Source organism: Geotrypetes seraphini, chromosome 5 (assembly GCF_902459505.1).
Source record: "Geotrypetes seraphini chromosome 5, aGeoSer1.1, whole genome shotgun sequence".
In the NCBI taxonomy this organism is placed as follows: domain Eukaryota; kingdom Metazoa; phylum Chordata; class Amphibia; order Gymnophiona; family Dermophiidae; genus Geotrypetes; species Geotrypetes seraphini.
In genome coordinates this window covers 151533108-151551774 of record NC_047088.1, presented here as the reverse complement: position 1 = coordinate 151551774, position 18667 = coordinate 151533108, and the positions used below count along the sequence as shown (strand labels likewise).

The window sequence follows — 18667 nt, the reverse complement described above, 5'->3', positions numbered from 1 at the left end:
TTCGGCCCCCGATACCACATCTAAGCCTGAGCAATCTTCTTTTTCTAAATTCCTCAGAGAGTTGTCGGGGGCTTTGTCTTTGCCTCTAGAGTCTGACTCTAAGAAATCACAAGCTTTCCTAGAGGCATTAGACTTTGATCAACCTCCCAAAGAGTTCCTGAAGTTGCCCGTACATGACATCCTACGGGAAACTTTTTATAAAAATTGGGAGAACCCACTTACTGTCCCTGGGGCCCCCCGTAAACTGGATAGCCTTTACAGGGTCATACCAATCCCTGGATTTGATAAACCCCAGCTGCCCCATGAATCTCTCCTGGTGGAGTCCACCTTAAAAAAGACTCAGGGCTCTAGTGTTTATGCCTCCACCCCTCCTGGCAGAGAGGGCAAAACTATGGACAAGTTTGGCAAGCGACTCTACCAGAATGCCATGCTTGCCAACAGGGCCAACAACTACTCATTTCATTTTTCATTCTACCTGAAACATCTGGTTCTCCAACTCTCCGCCATGCAGAAGTACCTGCCGGAACACAAGGTCCCACTATTCCAACAGCATATCTCCAGCCTGCTCCAACTGAGAAAATTTATGGTGCGCTCTATATATGATTCCTTTGAGCTCACCTCCCGTGCATCTGCCATTGCTGTGGCTATGCGCCGCCTGGCCTGGCTCAGGGTCTCTGATTTGGATATCAACCATCAAGACCGACTAGCCAACGCTCCCTGTCTTGGGGATGAACTATTTGGAGAGTCCCTGGATACAACCACGCAGAAACTCTCAGCTCATGAGACCAGATGGGACACTCTCATAAAACCTAAGAAAAAGGCTCCACCTGCTCGTCCTTACAGACCACAGGCCTCATATCAGCGCAGGTTCTCCGCTAGGCCGCTCAATCCACCTTCACAGCAACCTAGGCGGCCCCGTCAGCACCAGCACACCCAGGCTCGTGCCCAGTCCAATCAACCTGCCAAGCCTCTTCCTCCTGCCAAACCATCTCAGCCCTTTTGACTCTTCTCTCCAGGGCATAGCCAGTCTTCCACCTTCATTGCCTCTTCCTCAGCCAATCGGAGGCAGGCTCCACATCTTCCTCAGCCGTTGGGAGGTCATCACATCGGACCAGTGGGTCCTCAACATCATCCACCACGGCTACTCTCTCAATTTCCAGACTCTTCCACCAGACAATCCTCCCGTAGAGTCTGCTTCTCATTCAACTCAAACCCCCCTCCTCCTGAGGGAGGTCCAATCCCTCCTTCTTCTCAATGCCATCGAAGAAGTGCCTCCCGCTACTTCCTAGTTCCCAAGAAGACTGGAGACCTCCGTCCCATTCTAGATCTCAGGGACCTCAACAAGTGTCTAGTCAGGGAGAAATTCAGAATGCTCTCCCTTGCCACGCTTTACCCTCTGCTCTCTCAGCACGACTGGCTATGTTCCCTGGACCTCAAAGAGGCCTACACTCACATCCCAATCAATCCGACCTCACGTCGCTACCTGCGATTCCAGGTGCACCACCGCCATTATCAGTACAAAGTGCTACCTTTTGGCCTCGCTTCATCACCCAGGGTGTTCACCAAATGCCTCATTGTGGTAGCGGCCTTCCTCAGGTCTCACAACCTCCAGGTGTTTCCCTACTTGGACGATTGGCTTGTAAAAGCACCTATGTCTCCACTTGTGCTACAAGCCACTCATCATACCATCTCTCTCCTTCATCTTCTGGGGTTCGAGATCAACTACCCCAAGTCGCATCTACTTCCCACACAGCACCTTCAGTTCATTGGAGCAGTTCTCGACACCACACTAATGAGGGCGTTTCTCCCCTCCGACCGTCACCGAACTCTGCTCCACCTTTGTCGTCAGGTGCTCCTTCATCAAACCATCCCTGCTCGAGAGATGATGGTCCTCTTGGGCCACATGGCCTCGACGGTCCATGTACTTCCTCTGGCTCGACTCCACCTCAGGACACCTCAGTGGACTCTAGCCAACCAATGGTCACAGACCACGGATCCTCTTTCTCATCCCATCTCTGTGACATCGTCTCTTCAGCAATCTCTACAATGGTGGTTGAACTCCTCCAATCTTTCCAGGGGCCTTCTTTTTCATCTGCCCCCTCATTCCATGATCATCACCACGGATGCCTCCCCTTATGCATGGGGAGCTCACCTGGGAGATCTACGCACCCAAGGTCTTTGGACCCCGCAGGAGCGTCTTCATCATATCAATTTCCTAGAACTGAGAGCCATGTTCTACGCTCTCAAGGCCTTCCAGCACCTTCTCTGCCCTCAGGTTCTTCTCCTGTGCACGGACAATCAAGTCGCCATGTACTACATAAACAAGCAAGGCGGCACCGGGTCTCGCCTCCTTTGTCAGGAGGCTCTCCGCATTTGGACCTGGGCCACGGCCCGCAGTCTCTTCCTCAAGGCTGTCTACATCCAGGGTGAACAGAACTCCTTGGCCGACAATCTCAGCCGCATCCTTCAACCTCACGAGTGGACTTTGGATCCTCCCACGCTCCACTCCATCTTTGCTCGCTGGGGCACTCCGCAGATGGACCTATTTGCAGCTCCTCACAACCATCAGCTGCCCCAGTTCTGTTCCAGACTCTTCTCTCCTCACCGTCTGGCCCCGGATGCATTCCTGCTCGACTGGACGGATCAGTTCCTCTCTGCCTTTCCTCCACTGCCTCTGATGTTGCGGACTTTATCCAAACTCCGCAGGGACGGAGCCACCATGATTCTCATCGCTCCTCGGTGGCCTCGCCAACACTGGTTTCCTCTCCTGCTTCAGCTCAGCGTCAGGGAGCCCATTCCTCTTCCTGTGTTTCCTACTCTACTTACGCAACAACGTCAGTCTCTACTGCATCCCAATCTGTCTTCGCTCCACCTGACAGCTTGGTTTCTCTCGGCCTGACCTCTCCAGGAAATCTATCTCAACCTGTCCGTCTCATTTTGGACGCCTCCAGGAAACCGGCCACCCTCCAATGTTACCATCAGAAGTGGACCAGGTTCTCCTCTTGGTGCCTCCGTCATCATCACAATCCCACCTCTTTAGCGGTGGAAACTGTCCTGGACTACTTGCTCTCCCTGTCCAATGCGGGCCTCAAGTCTACTTCAATCAGAGTCCACCTCAGTGCCATCACTGCGTTTCATGAACCTATCCTCGGAAAACCTCTCACGGCTCATCCTCTGGTTTCCCGATTCATGAGGGGCCTCTTCAATGTCAAACCACCTCTAAAGCCTCCGCCGGTCGTCTGGGACCTGAATGTGGTTTTATCAGCCCTCATGAAACCTCCTTTTGAGCCTCTTGCCACAACTTCGCTCAAACTTCTAACATGGAAGGTGCTTTTCCTCATTGCCATCACCTCTGCCAGGAGGGTTAGTGAGATGCATGCACTGGTCGCCGATCCACCGTTCACTGTTTTTCACCATGACAAGGTGGTTCTGCGTACCCATCCTAAATTCCTTCCCAAGGTAGTCTCGGCTTTTCACCTCAACCAGTCCATTGTGTTGCCTGTCTTTTTCCCGAAACCTCATTCACATCCTGGGGAACAGGCCTTACACAGTCTTGATTGCAAGCGTGCCCTGGCTTACTATCTTGATCGTACAAGGGCTCACCGCTTGTCCCCTCAGCTCTTCCTGACCTTCAACCCTAATCGTTTAGGTCAACCGGTCTCTAAACGGACGCTATCCAACTGGCTTGCAGCTTGCATCGCGTTCTGTTATGCTCGGGCCGGTCTGTCACTGGACGGTGCTGTCACGGCCCACAGGGTGAGAGCTATGGCCGCTTCTATGGCTTTCCTCCGTTCCACACCCATTGAGGAAATCTGCAAGGCTGCCACCTGGTCCTCAGTTCACACATTCACTACTCACTACTGTCTGGATACTTTCTCCAGACGGGATGGGCACTTCGGCCAATCTGTGCTTCAGAATTTATTTTCCTAATGGCCAACCATCCCTCCTCCCTCTTTGTTAGCTTGGAGGTCACCCATGCATAAAGAATATGCTGCCTGCTTGTCCTGGGATAAAGCACAGTTACTTACCGTAACAGGTGTTATCCAGGGACAGCAGGCAGATATTCTTACGTCCCACCCTCCTCCCCGGGTTGGCTTCTTAGCTGGCTTATCTTAACTGGGGACCACGCACTCCTCCGTCGGGCGGGAAGGCACTCGCGCACGCGCGGTGCGGCCAACTAGAACTTTCTAGTTAAAAAGGTCCGTACCGAGGGCTCCGTCGGTGACGTCACCCATGCGTAAAGAATATCTGCCTGCTGTCCCTGGATAACACCTGTTACGGTAAGTAACTGTGCTTTTTGGACTTTAGGCTCCTTGCATTTGCGTACAAGCAATTTAAGTCCTGGTCTTTTCTTTTCTCGGCTGGTTTTACATGTGTGTTGCTCCTCTTGCCATCCCCTATCTGAGCTGCCAGTCCCTAATTTATGATCCTTTCTTCCTCATTTTTTTGTGCATCTTTTTCGTCTGCAACCTGATTTCCCAATCTCTCCCGTTCCTCTAATTTTATATGTTTGCCCTTCTTGTTGGTTGACAGTTTCTGTTGTTCGTCTCTTGCTTGTTCCCAGCCTATTTCCCGCTCAGTATCTTCTTTGGATACTCTTGTCCGAACCGTCGACGTCGGGTCGACTATCGGCTTTCCCCTTCTTCTCAGTTTAAAGCCTGCTCGATTCCTCTCTTGATGTTGTTTGCTAGCAGCCTCGTTCCTGCCTTACTCAGGTGTAGTCCGTCCCTCCTGAAGAGCTTGTTCTTCCCCAAAAAAGTTGTCCAGTTCCTCACAAAAAGGAATCCTTCTTCTTCGCACCATCTCCTCAACCATGCATTTATTGCTTGTAGCTCGGTCTGCCTCTTCACGTCTGCCCTCGGTACTGGCAGAATCTCTGAGAATGCTACCTTCTGTGTCCTCAGCTTCAGTTTCCTTCCTAGGGTCTTGAACTGTTCAGTTAGCGTAGTCCTGCTGTAGTTTCTTCTGTTGACATCATTTGTTCCCACGTGGATTATCACTGCCGTCTCTTCTGTTTCTGTGCCATCCAGGATCCTCTCGATTCTGTCGGTGATGTCCTTTGTTCTTGCTCCTGGGAGACAGGTCACTAGCCGATCTTCTCTCCCTCCTGCTACGTGACTGTCCACTTCTCTCAGGATTGAGTCTCCCACGACGACTGCAGATTTCTCCTTCTTCAGCTTCCTCACTGGTCTCAAGTCTGTATCCTCGGTGTGGTTCAGTACTTCTCTTCCGGGGTACCCGCCAGTCTTCGCCCTCTCTGCTTGCTTGAATCTTTCATGTGGTCCTTCATCCTCGGCGTCTGTTGGATCCTGTCTTCCATCTGTTGGCCCCTGTCCTCCATTTCTTGTAGACGTAGCTTCCTCGCTCCAGCGCTGCTGATTTTCCTGCTCTTCTGCCTGCCTGTAGGCCTCCTCGATGAATCTTTTGAGCTCCCTTACTTGTTCCTCGATGTGGCTTTCTCTTGCGGGGTTTTCAGTTGTCTTGAAAGGTGCTTCCAAGATGTGGAGCCCCTCCAGCTCTTGAACCTTGCACTGCAGTCGACCAACTTCCTTCTTCAGGCTTTCCAGTTCCTGACACCGACTGCATATGTATGCCTGCCTTCCCGAGGGAAGGTAGTCATACATATGACACTCCGTGCAGTACACTAGGAAGCTCCTCCGGGTTCCTGCTGCTTCCATTTCTCTTTCTTTGCAGTCCACTAGATGCTGTCTCCCTTGTCTTATGTCTTTATGTGGGCGGGTGCTGTGCTCCCTCCTGTGCTTGGCTCTTTCCTGTCTACTTCTTCTGCTGCTTTTTGTCTTGGTGTGTCTTTTATCCTCCCTTGGGACTCTTTCTTGTCCCCGGAGCCTGCTGCTTCTTTCTTGTGTGTGTCTTGTTGTGTGTTTTCTTCTTGTGCATGCTCTCTCCTTACATGCGTGTTCGCTTCTTCCTTACCTGGTGTTCTGGAGTCCTTGGCTGTCTTGCTCGACCCTTCTCAAGGCCCTTCGTAAAGGCGCTCTCGCTAAGGCGAGCGCCTTTGCCGCTCGCCTTTGCCGCTCACCTTTGCCGCGCGCCGAACGGCCGCGGGCCGTTGGCCCCCCTTTCTCTTAAGGGGGAAGTCCGGGCGCTGACGCGGCTGGTGACACGGGTGGGCAGAGCTAACTCTCGCCGCTGCCCGTTCCTCGCCGCTGTCCTCTCTCCCGGCTACCTCTCCTCTTCCTGGTCCAAGTCTGCTGCCTCTGCCCTCTCCTGCTACTCGGCTGCTTCCTTGACTCTTCTGCGCACCGCGGCCCCTCCTTTCTCTTAAGGGGGAAGTCCGGGCGCTGACGCGGGTGGTGACGCAGGTGGGCGGAGCTAACTCTCACCGCTGCCCATTCCTACCTCTCCTCTTCCTGGTCCAAGTCTGCTGCCTCTGCCCTCTCCTGCTACTCGGCTGCTTCCTTGACTCTTCTGAAAGGGGATAGATTCTGTACAAACGTAAGAAAGTTCTTCACCCAGAGAGTGGTAGAAAACTGGAACAATCTTCCGGAGTCTGTCATAGGGGAAAACACCCTCTAGGGATTCAAGACAAAGTTAGACAAGTTCCTGCTGAACAAGGACATACGCAGATAGGGCTAGTCTTGGCTATGGAGCTGGTCTGAGACCAGAGAGCCACCGCGTGAGCGAACTCCTGGGCATGATGGACCATTGGTCTGACCCAGCAGTGGCAATTCTTATGTTCTCTTGATCCTATGTGACTCCCTATTTCTCTACTCTTTAATTCATATCCCCCCTCCACCTTGTGCAAAGGCATTCTGTCTCCTGTAGTTCTTAGTGAGTTTGAGTAATGAGGCTTACAAATTCCCATACTACTCTTGCAAGACTATATAAGCAGTGAAGAAGTTTGGACACCAGGCAGATCATAAGAACATAAGAACTGCCATCTCCGGATCAGACCCATGGTCCATCTAGTCCGGCGATCCGCACACGCGGAGGCCCTATCAGGTATATACCTGATGTAGTTTTAGTCACCCATAACCCTCTATGCCTCTCGTAAGGAGATGCGCATCTAATTTGCCTTTGAATCCTAACACAGTGGATTCCTTAATAACCTCCTTTGGGAGAGCATTCCAGGCGTCCACCACTCGCTGCGTGAAGCAGAACTTCCTGACATTTGTCCTGGACTTGTCCCCCCTTAGCTTCAAACCATGTCCTCTTGTCCGTGACACGTTGGACAATGTAAATAATTTATTTTCCTGCTCTATTTTATTGATGCCTTTCAGTATTTTGAACGTCTCGATCATGTCCCCTAGCAGCCTCCTCTTCTCAAGGGAGAACAGTCCCAGTTTCTTGAGTCGTTCCTCATATTCCAAGTTCTCCATACCTCTTATTAGCTTCGTTGCTCATCTCTGAACCTTCTCCAGTAGTTTTATATCTTTCTTTAGGTTGGGAGACCAATGTTGGACACAGTATTCCAAGTGTGGTCTGACCATTGCTCTATAAAGCAGCATTATGACTTTCTTCGATCTACTCGTGATTCCTTTCTTTATCATGCCTAACATTCTGTTTGCTTTCTTTGCCGCTGCCGCGCATTGTGCCGATGGCTTCAGGGTCCTATCTATCAGTACACCCAGGTCCTTTTCTTGTTCGCTCTTACCCAGAGTTGCGCCTGACATTCTATACTCGTGTTCCTTATTCTTATTACCTAAATGCATTACTTTGCATTTCTCCACGTTGAACTTCATCTGCCATTGCTCTGCCCATTTCTCTAACCGATACAAGTCGCTCTGGACTTCCTCGATATCCTCCTGCGATCTGATTGCCCAGCATAGCTTTGTGTCGTCTGCAAACTTAATGATCTCACTGGATATTCCGTCTTCCAGGTCATTGATATAAATATTAAATAGGATCGGCCCAAGTACCGAGCCCTGGGGCACACCACTAGTCACCTCCTCCCAGTCTGAGTACTTCCCATTTATGCCCACTCTCTGCTTTCTGTTTTTCAGCCATTTGCCTATCCACCTTTGTATATCTCCCTCAATTCCATGGCTTTGTAGTTTCCTGAGAAGTCTTTCATGTGGAACTTTGTCGAACGCTTTCTGGAAGTCCAAATATATTATGTCCACCGGCATTCACTATCAATTTGCTTGTTCACGGTCTCATAAAATTGAAGTAAATTCGTTAAACATGATTTCCCTTTCCTGAACCCATGTTGACTGGGTTTCAGCAAGTCGTGTGTATCCAAGTGCCGGACTATGCTATCCTTGATCAGTGCTTCGACCATCTTTCCAGGGACAGACGTTAGGCTCACAGGTCTGTAGTTGCCCGGTTCTCCTCTAGATCCTTTTTTGAAAATTGGCATGACATTCGCTATCTTCCAGTCATCCGGTATCTGTCCAGTTCTGATCGTCAGATTGGCAAGTTTTTGCAATAATTCTCCGATTTCAACCTTCAATTCCTTTAAGACTCTCGGGTGAATTCCATCTGGTCCAGGGGATTTGTCACTTTTGAGTTTGTCAATCTGGTAGTATATCTGGTCCAACTCCACTTCAACTGTGGTGAGGCTGTCATCTATTACTCCCCTAAACAATTTCACTGCTTCTGGTATTTTTGTGGTATCCTCCTCCGTAAAGACGGACGCAAAGAAGGAGTTTAGTTTGTCTGCAATTTGTTTATCTTCCTTGATGTACCCTTTTCTTCCCTGAAGAATACAAAATAGTTGTCCCAAAGGTAGTGTCTGCAGCAAGACTCTGGAAAAAGTCAGAGATCAAACAAGCCAAGGGGAGATGCAGCTTGGAGGGATTGAGGGCAGGATAAGGGATTTGACTGACTAGAAAAGGGTATGGGGGGCGGGTAGTTCTGAATTGGGGGAGATAAGATGGGCTGAGGGAAAGAGTCTGTAGAATTAAACTTCATTTTGTTGAAACATATTGCTCTTCATATTGCTCTTGCTCTGAGTGCACTGGCTATATAATTAGAAAGGGACCCCTGAATATTTTGGGTACCGTCAACCTTATCCAGCACATGTCCTGATTTTGACATTATGGCTCCCATTTAAAATATATAGGGGTCCTTTTATCAAGCTGCTCTAGAGGTTTAACATGTGTAATACTGCGTGTTAAACCGCCTGCCGCGCTAGCCACTAACGCCTGCACTGAGCAGGCGTTAGTTTTTTAGCCAGCCGCGGGGGTTAGCACGTGATGAAATGTAAGACACACTAACCCCGCTAGCGTGGCTTGATAAAAGGAGCCCATAGTGAAAATCACTAATATAGGCCATTTTTGACATAGACCCTGTACCATTTTGGTAGTCTTTCTCTAGATTGCCTGGAGGTACAGCATCTAGAATTGGTTATGAGGTAGTAGTTGGCATCTCACTAATGACCTGAAGATCTGTTCTGCAGCTGTCTATGATGTGACCTTGTTTTCTAAGTATAAGGAGTACATGAAGTTTTGATGATCAAGTGAGCAGCCCCTGGTTTATACACATTCGTGATGGTGGGATTGATGCAATCAGAGGAACTCTCCTAAGATTTAAATACTTCTTTGGTCTTTAAGAATGAAAAAGAAATTGGAAAGAAAAGGATTTTTGAGATATAAATTGCACTGTTGTCAGTTAATATTTTTCCCATCTAGGTACTGCTATTGCATAATTTTCTTCCTGCACTTGACTAATTTTCAATAAAGGAAAAATTCAGTTTTGGAGTTCTGCAAGAGTTATGGGGTATTTGACAGAAGCATGGTTCCTGTGTCTTCATATCTATTCTGTAGCTATTAAACCAGCTACTTTGATGTCTGCTTTTCTGAGACCCAGCTGAGGCCAGAGATAGGCCTATTCAAAGAGATCTTAGGCCTCAGTACACCACATTCAGCTTTGGCTATACTATAACCACATTCAACACTTTACTTTCTTCAGTGAAATCCTGTCATTGATGGTGGACTTAGCATTTCTCAGGCCTGGGCTGGAATTAGTTTACAAAATTAAGAGGGAAAGAACCCCCAAAGGACAGAGTAATAATATCAAAAAAGGGAAAACTATGCGAAGGAAAGCAAAAAGTCTTATATAAAGATAAATGTGTCACCATGAGGGGGGCTTTCCTCAGCTTAGTATATCAATTTTTTATTTATTTATTTTTTTATTTGTTTTTGTCTGTTTTGTTTACCTTGGTTTGAGTCTTTGCTGTGTTTTCTTTTTTTTTTTTTTTTTTTTTTGGGGGGGGGAGGTGGGGGACTTTGGTGGGGAGGTATTCATTGTCTTTTTCTGGCGTGTTCAATAAAAATTATTTCCCACTAAAGACAAATGTGTTCATAAGAGTATGATAAATAAACAGATGACATTATTAGTTTTAATCCCTAGTTTAAATGTAATTTGCACATATTAAGATTGAAATTTGTTCAGTTTATGAAATTGACTGCAAGTCTCACAAAATACTTGAAATCTTAACTTTTTAAAAATCAAATGAATGCTCCTTTTCTAGCCTCTTGTTCTGTAGCTGAAGAGCAAGGATGAATGCTTATGTCCATTTAAATCAAAATGCTTCTGACTTGGTCAGTGTGCTACAGTTTGGTTTCCTTAGAGATTGGCCTGCATGGTGCTGTCTTTTTAACTAGAGAATGACACAGGGACAAATTTGTCCCTGTCCCCTCAGGAACTCAATTTCTCCGTCCTGTCCCCGTGAGTTTTGTCCCTGCCCCTGCCCCATTCCTATAAGCTGTGCCTTAACTACACAAGCCTCAAATACTTATGATTTTAAAGTGTTTGAGGCTTGTGCAGATGAGGACAGAGCTTGCAGGAATGGGGCAGGGACAGGAAAAGAACTCGACAGGATGGAAAAAAGAGTTCCCTCAGGGATGGGGAAAAATTTGTCCTCATGTCATTCTCTACTTTTAACCAAAGAAGAGGCTGAATACTCCTTTTCATGCCAAAACACAGGGATTTGAGTTAAGAAAGTTGGTCTGGAGCATAATTTGTGATTAGTGCACGAGGTTGCAGCGTTTGTAATGTAACTTTATGTAGACTTTTGGGGGTAGATGTTTTGTTAATTATTTTCCTTTCCCTTTTCTGCCTGTTGCAGCCCTCCTAGATGATCTGGACAAGGAGCTTAACAATTACATCATGCGCTGTAGGGAATGGTATGGCTGGCACTTTCCTGAACTGGGCAAAATAATCACTGACAACCTTGTGTACTGCAAGTGTGTGCGCAGAGTTGGTGAGTAACAGGGTTTGAAGAGAAGAGATTGGAAGAAATTTTGTTTTCATGGTATTTGGAGTGGGGAGGGAGGAGTTAGCGCTGGATTGCAGAATATCATACATACTTGAAATAGCAAGATGTAGTGTCCACTAGAAACCATCTGGTGATGCTTCATTCCTGTGCTGTCTGATTGGGTCTGGGGAAGAATTCTTCGAACATTTATTCGTCTTGAAGCAGCATATGTATAAAACTTGGAGTGTCAGATTGAGAGAGGTACCTGCAGACCAAAGTTCAGTGTCCTTAAACTTGAAAGCAGCAGGGGCGAGTTAAGGGGTTTTTGATAAAAGGATGCTTATTATGCTGTCTCATTAAAGTGTCTTTGTGGCTTCAGAACTTTTTCCATATACATTATTGCACTGAGAAATCCCAGCACTTGGAAGTAAGCTTATTCTGTTTCCTTACATTTGTTTAGTAGAAAAAATGTGAGGTGGCCACTTTCACTATTGCTCAGCTATTCCTGGTCTTCCTTGTTTTCTGACCATCTTCTGACTGGACTTGGTACCTTGCTGTTTTTCCATATGCAGGGGACAGGAGGAACTTCTCAACATTTGATCTCTCAGAGCTTCTGCCTGAAGAAGTAGAAGAGGAAGTAAAGGTTGCCTCGGAAATCTCCATGGGAACTGAAGTATCTGAAGAGGACATCTTAAACATCCTGCATCTCTGTGATCAGGTAAAGTGCACAACACAATGAGTCCACCTCTTACTTAGAAGCAACTGATGCACCACTCCTCAAAATTGTATGTTTGGACAGATCAGATGCTTTTGATGCTGCTGTTTGGTGTTTGAGGCAAGTGTTACTTCCCCAGTACAGATACTAAGTGCACTTCATCTGTTGCTGTTTTGGCAATCCAAAATTGAAGGCACTAAATGAAATTTGAGATTTGGGTTTAGCATATGCCTTTTTCAGGTACAATAGGCATTTTCCTGTCCTCTGACGCATACAAACGTGTTCTCCAGACTTCTTAACTCACTCTTGTTAATGTAATAACATTATATTACAGTGATACCTTGGATTACGAGCATAATCCATTCCAGGAGCATGCTCTTAATCCAAAATGCTCGTTTATCAAAGCGAGTTTCCCCATAGGAAATAATGGAAACTCGCTTTGATACGTTCCCCCCCCCCCTCTGCCGGAAAAACTTAAACTTACACACACACACACATCTGGCACTGGCACGCAGGCACAGATCATGCCGGTGCCTAGAAGATCTTCCGGCTTCTGCCTGCCTTGAGCATGCATCTGCGCATGCTCAAGGACTTCTAATTCTCCCTCTCGCCGAGAATCTCGGTTTGGCGGGGTCAGATGACTGCAAGCCTCTAGTTCTCGACCATCTCCAGCCTCCAATAAAGCCCAATGACACCAGGTCTGTGGCCACACACCCCCTCCCTCCCATATAGGGGCAGGTTGTCCGTTTTCTGGAGGGTCTTGGTACAAATAAACTCGGTTTGCTGGGTACTAGAAATCATTTGCGAGGGCTACAAGATTGAGTTCTGTTACATGCTCCTGGACCTATTCATAGATTCTCCGACTGGTCATCCAGAAAAAGCAATTGGAGTCTGAACAATAGTAAAAAGGCTCTTGGATATTCGAGCCATAGAGTCAGTGCCGGACAGAGAATCAATCTCGGGCAGATACTCCCATTTACTTTATAGTGCCCAAGAAAGGCTCAGAAGATTGAAGACCAATCCTAGATCTCAAGTCCATTAGTGCATCACTGAAAGTGCATCGTTTCCACATGGAAGACTGTATGTTCGGTCATTTCGGCAGTAGCGCCGGGAGAATTCCTAGTCTCCCTGGGTTTTGATGGAGGCCTATCTGCATATTCCCATTTTCTCCAGGCTCACAGGAGGTACTTGAAGTTCCATGTAGAGAATGACACAGTTACAATTTTTTCTCTGTCCCTGCAGGAACTCAATTTCCTCATCCCATCCCTGCGAGTTTTGTCGCTGTCTCTGTCCTTGCCCCATTCCTGTAAGCTCTGCCTTAACCACACAAGCCTCAAACATTTATGATTTTAAAGTGTTTGAGGCTTGTGCAGATGAGGATCGAGCTTGCAGGAATAGGGCAGGGACAAGAAAATGAGCTCCCGCAGGGATGGGAAAAAATTTGTCCCCATTTCATTCTCTAGTTCCATGTCTTGAAATAGCATTTCCAGTTCTCCACACTACCCTTTGGCCTTGTAACGGTGCCATGCACCTTTACCAAGGTGATGGTGGTAGTTGCTTCTCATCTCCACAAGGTGGAACTACCCATACTTGTACAACTGACTGGTCAGGGAACCGTCTAAAGTGGAAGAGCCAGTTGTGAGGTCTGTGGTCTATCTTTTGCACGACCTGGGATGGATAGTTCATTTTATAAAGAACCATTTGGTCCCAACTCAGTGCCTGGAGTACTATTACTATTAATTATTTCTATGCAGCACTGTACAGAGTCACAAAGAAGAAAACAGTCCCTGCTCGAAAGAGTTAAACTGCCAAGACAGACAAACAGAATGTCATGGATACGTTAAGAGAATGGTTAATCAGCTGGTTGGATGGTGGGCAGAGGAGTAGGGTTAAGGATTAAAGGCTATATCAAAAAGGTGGGGTTTCAGTCTGCTTTTAAACAAGTGAAGGGACTTGGCGAACAAACTCAGGTAATTTATTCCAGGCATAGGGGGCAGCTAGATGAAAGGAACGAAGTCTGGAATTGGCAGTGGAGGAGAAAGGTACAACTCAGAGCGGTTTATCTGAGGAAAGGAGTTCTCTGGGAGGTGTATAAGGAGAGAAGAGAGAGATTGAGGGGCAGCAGAATGAACACAGTTGTAGGTCAGCAATAGGAGCTTGAACTGTATGTGATGGCGGATAGGGAGCAAGTGAAGTGACTTAAGGAGAGGGGTGACATGAGCGTAGGGAGGTTGGTAGAAGATGAGTCTTACAGCAGAGTTTTGCACAGATTATAAAGGAGAGAGGCGACACTGCGAGAGACCAGTTAGAAATAGATTGCAGTAATCTAAGTGTGAGGGTACAAGAGCATGGACAAGTGTCCTGGTAGTGTGCTCAGAGAAGAAGGGGTGAATTTTGGTGATTTTTTTTTTTTTTAAAATTCTTTATTCATTTTTGCATGTTACAACAAGTGTAGCAGTTAAACTCATATGAACTTAAAGTTATCCCAGGACAAGCAGGCATGATATTCTCACATGTGGGTGACGACATCTACGGAGCCCCGGCGCGGACAGCTTTTCAAGCAAACTTGATTGAAGTTTCAAGTTTGCACACTGCACCACGCATGTGCATGCCTTCTCGCCCACTAGAGGGCGCATCCCACCTCGTGGTCCTCAGTTCAAATTTTTCCGCAGAGCAAGAAAGCCCTGTGGATCTGAGCTCCAGTGTTTTTGCCTTCTAGCTGCCGCGTTTAGTTTGTTTTCCCTTCGAATTAGTTCGCGGTGCTGTTTTTCTTTTCGGTTCCTTTCAAAAAAAAAAAAAAAAAAGTCTTTCGTTTTTCCTCGGACTCCGGGGGCTCCCGGAATCCGTGGCCGCGGGACGTCGGTACGTTCCCGGCCTTCTTCTTTTCCTTCGTGGATGTCCCGTCCTGTTACGGGATTCAAAAAGTGCAGCCGGTGTGAAAGGTTGCTTTCCATCACCGACCCTCACCGGTGGTGCATTGTCTGTCTTGGGCCCGAACATCCGACAGACTCGTGTGATCGCTGTGCTACCTTCCAAAACAGGGCCCTCCGTCGCCGTAAGGCAAGAATGGCCGAATTGTTCGCCGTCGACGCACCTAAGGCCTCGACGTCGGCCTCGGCTTCGGCCCCGGCCTTGACCTCGGCCTCGGCGTCCTCGGGGGCCTCGGCCTCGCCTCGGCCCTCTTCCTCGAAGGCGTCGTCAGTGAAGCAAGCTTCGGGTAAGTCCTCTGTTCCATCCCCTTCAGCAAAGAAGCCATCCTCGAGTCAGGCCAAGGCGGGTGGGTCGACCCCGGCCCCGCATCGGACCTCGACTCCGCACACCCCGAGGGAATACTCGAGACCGAGGTCGCCCTCCAGGGAGTGTGCCCCGGACTCGGAACTCCCCACCTTCGTGGGGATTCCGGCCTTCCAGGATCTCCTCCGAGCTCTGATCTCATCGGAGCTGTCGGGAGCCCTGGAAGTGTTGCAGCGTGCTGCGGTTCCGGCGGCCTCGACCTCGGCCGGGGCGCCTTCGGTCTCGGAGGCCCCGGCCTCGGCTCCCTCGGGAGCCCCGACCTCGGCGACCTCGGTCTCGGGTACGGTGGCCCCGTTCACCTCGGTCTCGGCCCCGCCCCGGACCTCGACCTCGGGGGAACCCCCTGAGCGGAGTGTAAGGCCCAAGGAAAAGTTGCGCAGAGTGCGCCGTCTTTCCTCCTCTTCCTCCGGGTCTTCCAGACACGCCTCGCCCTCGACGCGACCTCGGACGGGGCGTCGATCGAGGAAGTCTAAGCGACCCCAAGGCTCGCCTCGGCGCGACCGCCCCTCGTCGTTCGGGGGCGAGGCGCTGCAGGTGTCGGAGTTGCGCCTCGACAACCCGAGGCTCCTCCGCTCACCTCATGGGAAGTCTTCCCGGGCCGCCTCGCCGAGGAAACGGGAGAGTGTCCCACGAACCCCTGGGTCCTCACCCAAGGGCTCTGCGAGGAGGATAACTTCCCCTTCCCCCTCGAGGGCCCTCGAGAGGGGATCCTGGGATTCGGGATCGGTTAGGGATCCTCATTATTCCCATGAGGCCTCCCCCCTCTCCTCGGTGGGGCGGTCGAGAACCCCGTCTCCCCAGGCTAGGCCGTCCTCATTTTCATCCTTCGTTCAGGACATGGCCCAAGCCCTGGGGATTGACCTGATGGTAGGCTCTCGGTATTCCAAAGAATTTTTGGAGGAACAGGACCTCCCCACTCTTCCTAGGGAGGTGCCTAGACTCCCTCTCAACAGTGTCCTTCTGCAAACCTGGCTGAATAACTTGTCAAACCCTCTTACAGTCACGTCTGTGCCTTCAAAAATGGAATCGAAGTATAGGACGATTCCCCCTAAAGGGTTCGATAAGGCGCAGCTCTCACACCAGTCTCTTCTGGTGGAGTCTGCTCTTAAAAAATCACAGCCCTCACGGGTTTCTGCGGCGGTTCCACCAGGCAGGGAGGGGCGGACCCTGGACAAGTTTGGCCGTCGCCTCTATTCAAATTCCCTGATGGCCACCAGGGTTCTAAATTACGCCTTCACCTTTTCCTCCTATTTGCGTGGTATGGTGAAGGACCTTCCTCAATATCGAAACTCGTTACCGGACTCCCAAAGAGCAGGATTCGATAAGTTTATGTCCAACCTGTCTCAATTGCGGTTGTACCTATTCCACGCAGTGTACGACGCCTTTGAGCTGGTTTCGAGGGTGTCGGCCCTCGCGGTGGCCATGCGCCGCTTGGCCTGGCTTCGCACCCTCGACATGGACCCAAACCTGCAGGAACGCCTGGCAGACTTGCCTTGTGTGGGGTCCGAGTTATTCGACGAGTCATTGGATGCGGCGACCAAACGCTTGTCGGAACAGGAGCGCTCTCTAGCATCCCTGGTCCGCCCCAAACCTAGGCCCCCGCCGCAGAAACCCTTTCGGCCTCCGCCGCGCCGATACCCTCAGAAGTCGACCCCGGCTTTCTCGAGACCGCCTCCGAGACGTCCGTCTCAGCGAGGCAGAGGGGGACAAACCCAAGCCCAGGCGCAGGGCCCTCCTAAGCCCGCGCCTTCCTTTTGACGGGCTGAGCGGACGGGGCGGGTTCCCCTCCGCACTTTCACAGGAACCCCTTCCTATCGGGGGCCGTCTTCGGTCCTTCCGGGAGGCATGGACCGGGATTACCTCAGACGCTTGGGTGCTCCGGATCGTCTCCGAGGGCTACTCGCTCAACTTTGTGTCCTCGCCGCCGGACAGTCCCCCAAGTTTAGTCCCCTGCAACCGTTCGCAGCTACCGACCCTTATAACCGAAGCCAAAGCCCTCTTGAAGCTTCGGGCGGTCGAGCCGGTCCCCAAGGACCAGTGGGGTACGGGGTTTTACTCCCGCTACTTTTTGGTCCCAAAAAAGACCGGGGACCTACGCCCCATACTGGACCTCAGGAAGCTCAACAAATTCCTGGCCCGGGAGAAGTTTCGAATGCTATCTCTCCCGGCTTTGTACCCCCTCTTGGGGGAAGGGGACTGGATGTGCTCCCTCGACCTGAAGGAAGCATACACCCATGTTCCGGTGCACCCCGCCTGTCGAAGATTCTTACGATTCCAGGTGGGGGACCTCCACCTCCAGTACAGGGTACTGCCCTTCGGCCTGGCTGCGTCCCCACGAGTATTCACGAAGTGCATGGTGGTGGTTGCAGCAGCCCTCAGGTCACGTGGACTCCATGTGTTCCCTTACCTGGACGATTGGCTCATCAAAGCCCCGACCAGGGAGGGGGTTATCTCAGCGACCCGACAGTCTATTGCCTTCCTGCAAACTCTCGGGTTCGAGATAAACTTTCCAAAGTCTCAGTTGAGGCCGTCGCAGTCTCTTCAATTCATAGGTGCGGTGCTGGACACGGTGCGCCTACGCTCCTACCTGCCGACCCAGCGGTTGGAAACCTTGGTACGGATGAGCCGCCAGGTCTCTCAACTATCAAGGGTGTCGGCCAAGCGCATGATGATGCTGCTGGGCCATATGGCCTCGACGGTACATGTCACGCCGTTTGCGAGGCTACATCTGAGGATCCCTCAGTGGACCCTCGCGTCCCAGTGGCGTCAGGAGTGCGACCCGGTGTCTCGCCTCATTTCGGTAACTCCGCCCTTGCGGAAATCGCTGCGTTGGTGGACAGACTCTTCAAATCTGTCCATGGGGCTATTGTTCCGCACTCCGCCTTTTCGCAAGGTCCTGACCACGGACTCCTCGGAGTACGCGTGGGGAGCCCATCTCGACGGTCTTCGCACGCAGGGCCTGTGGTCGACAGAAGACCGTCAGTGTCATATCAACGTGCTAGAGCTGCGAGCCATCTTCCTAGCACTTCGAGCCTTCGTTCACATATTGCAGGACCAGGTGGTCCTCGTCCGCACGGACAATCAGGTGGCAATGTATTATGTGAACAAGCAGGGAGGAACGGGGTCATGGCCCCTCTGCTCCGAAGCTCTTCGCCTCTGGGAGTGGGCGGCCTCCCGGAACATCTTCCTCCGGGCGGTCTACATCCAAGGAGAACGGAATTGCCTGGCGGACAAACTGAGTCGACTTCTGCAACCGCACGAGTGGACTCTACACTCAGCAGTTCTACGCGAGGTTTTCGCTCGCTGGGGAACGCCACAGGTGGATCTGTTTGCCTCTCCGGAGACACACAAACTACCACTATATTGTTCTCGGATGTACTCGCAGGACCGTCTGGAAGCGGATGCCTTCCTACTCGACTGGGAAGGGAGGTTCCTGTATGCATTCCCTCCGTTCCCTCTGATCATGCGAACGTTGGTACACCTAAAATCGTCCACGG

At 50.2% G+C, this 18667-nt stretch overlaps 1 protein-coding gene across 1 annotated transcript in view; it reads left to right on the top strand.

The window, feature by feature from the left end:
* NOP58 (NOP58 ribonucleoprotein) overlaps positions 1 to 18667 on the top strand; it is a 182315-nt gene that overhangs the window by 62509 nt on the left and 101139 nt on the right. Inside the window, exons 7-8 of the mRNA XM_033947006.1 lie at positions 11033 to 11167; positions 11734 to 11879. Coding sequence (XP_033802897.1) covers positions 11033 to 11167; positions 11734 to 11879 — 281 coding nt within the window. The remainder of the gene's footprint in view (positions 1 to 11032; positions 11168 to 11733; positions 11880 to 18667) is intronic.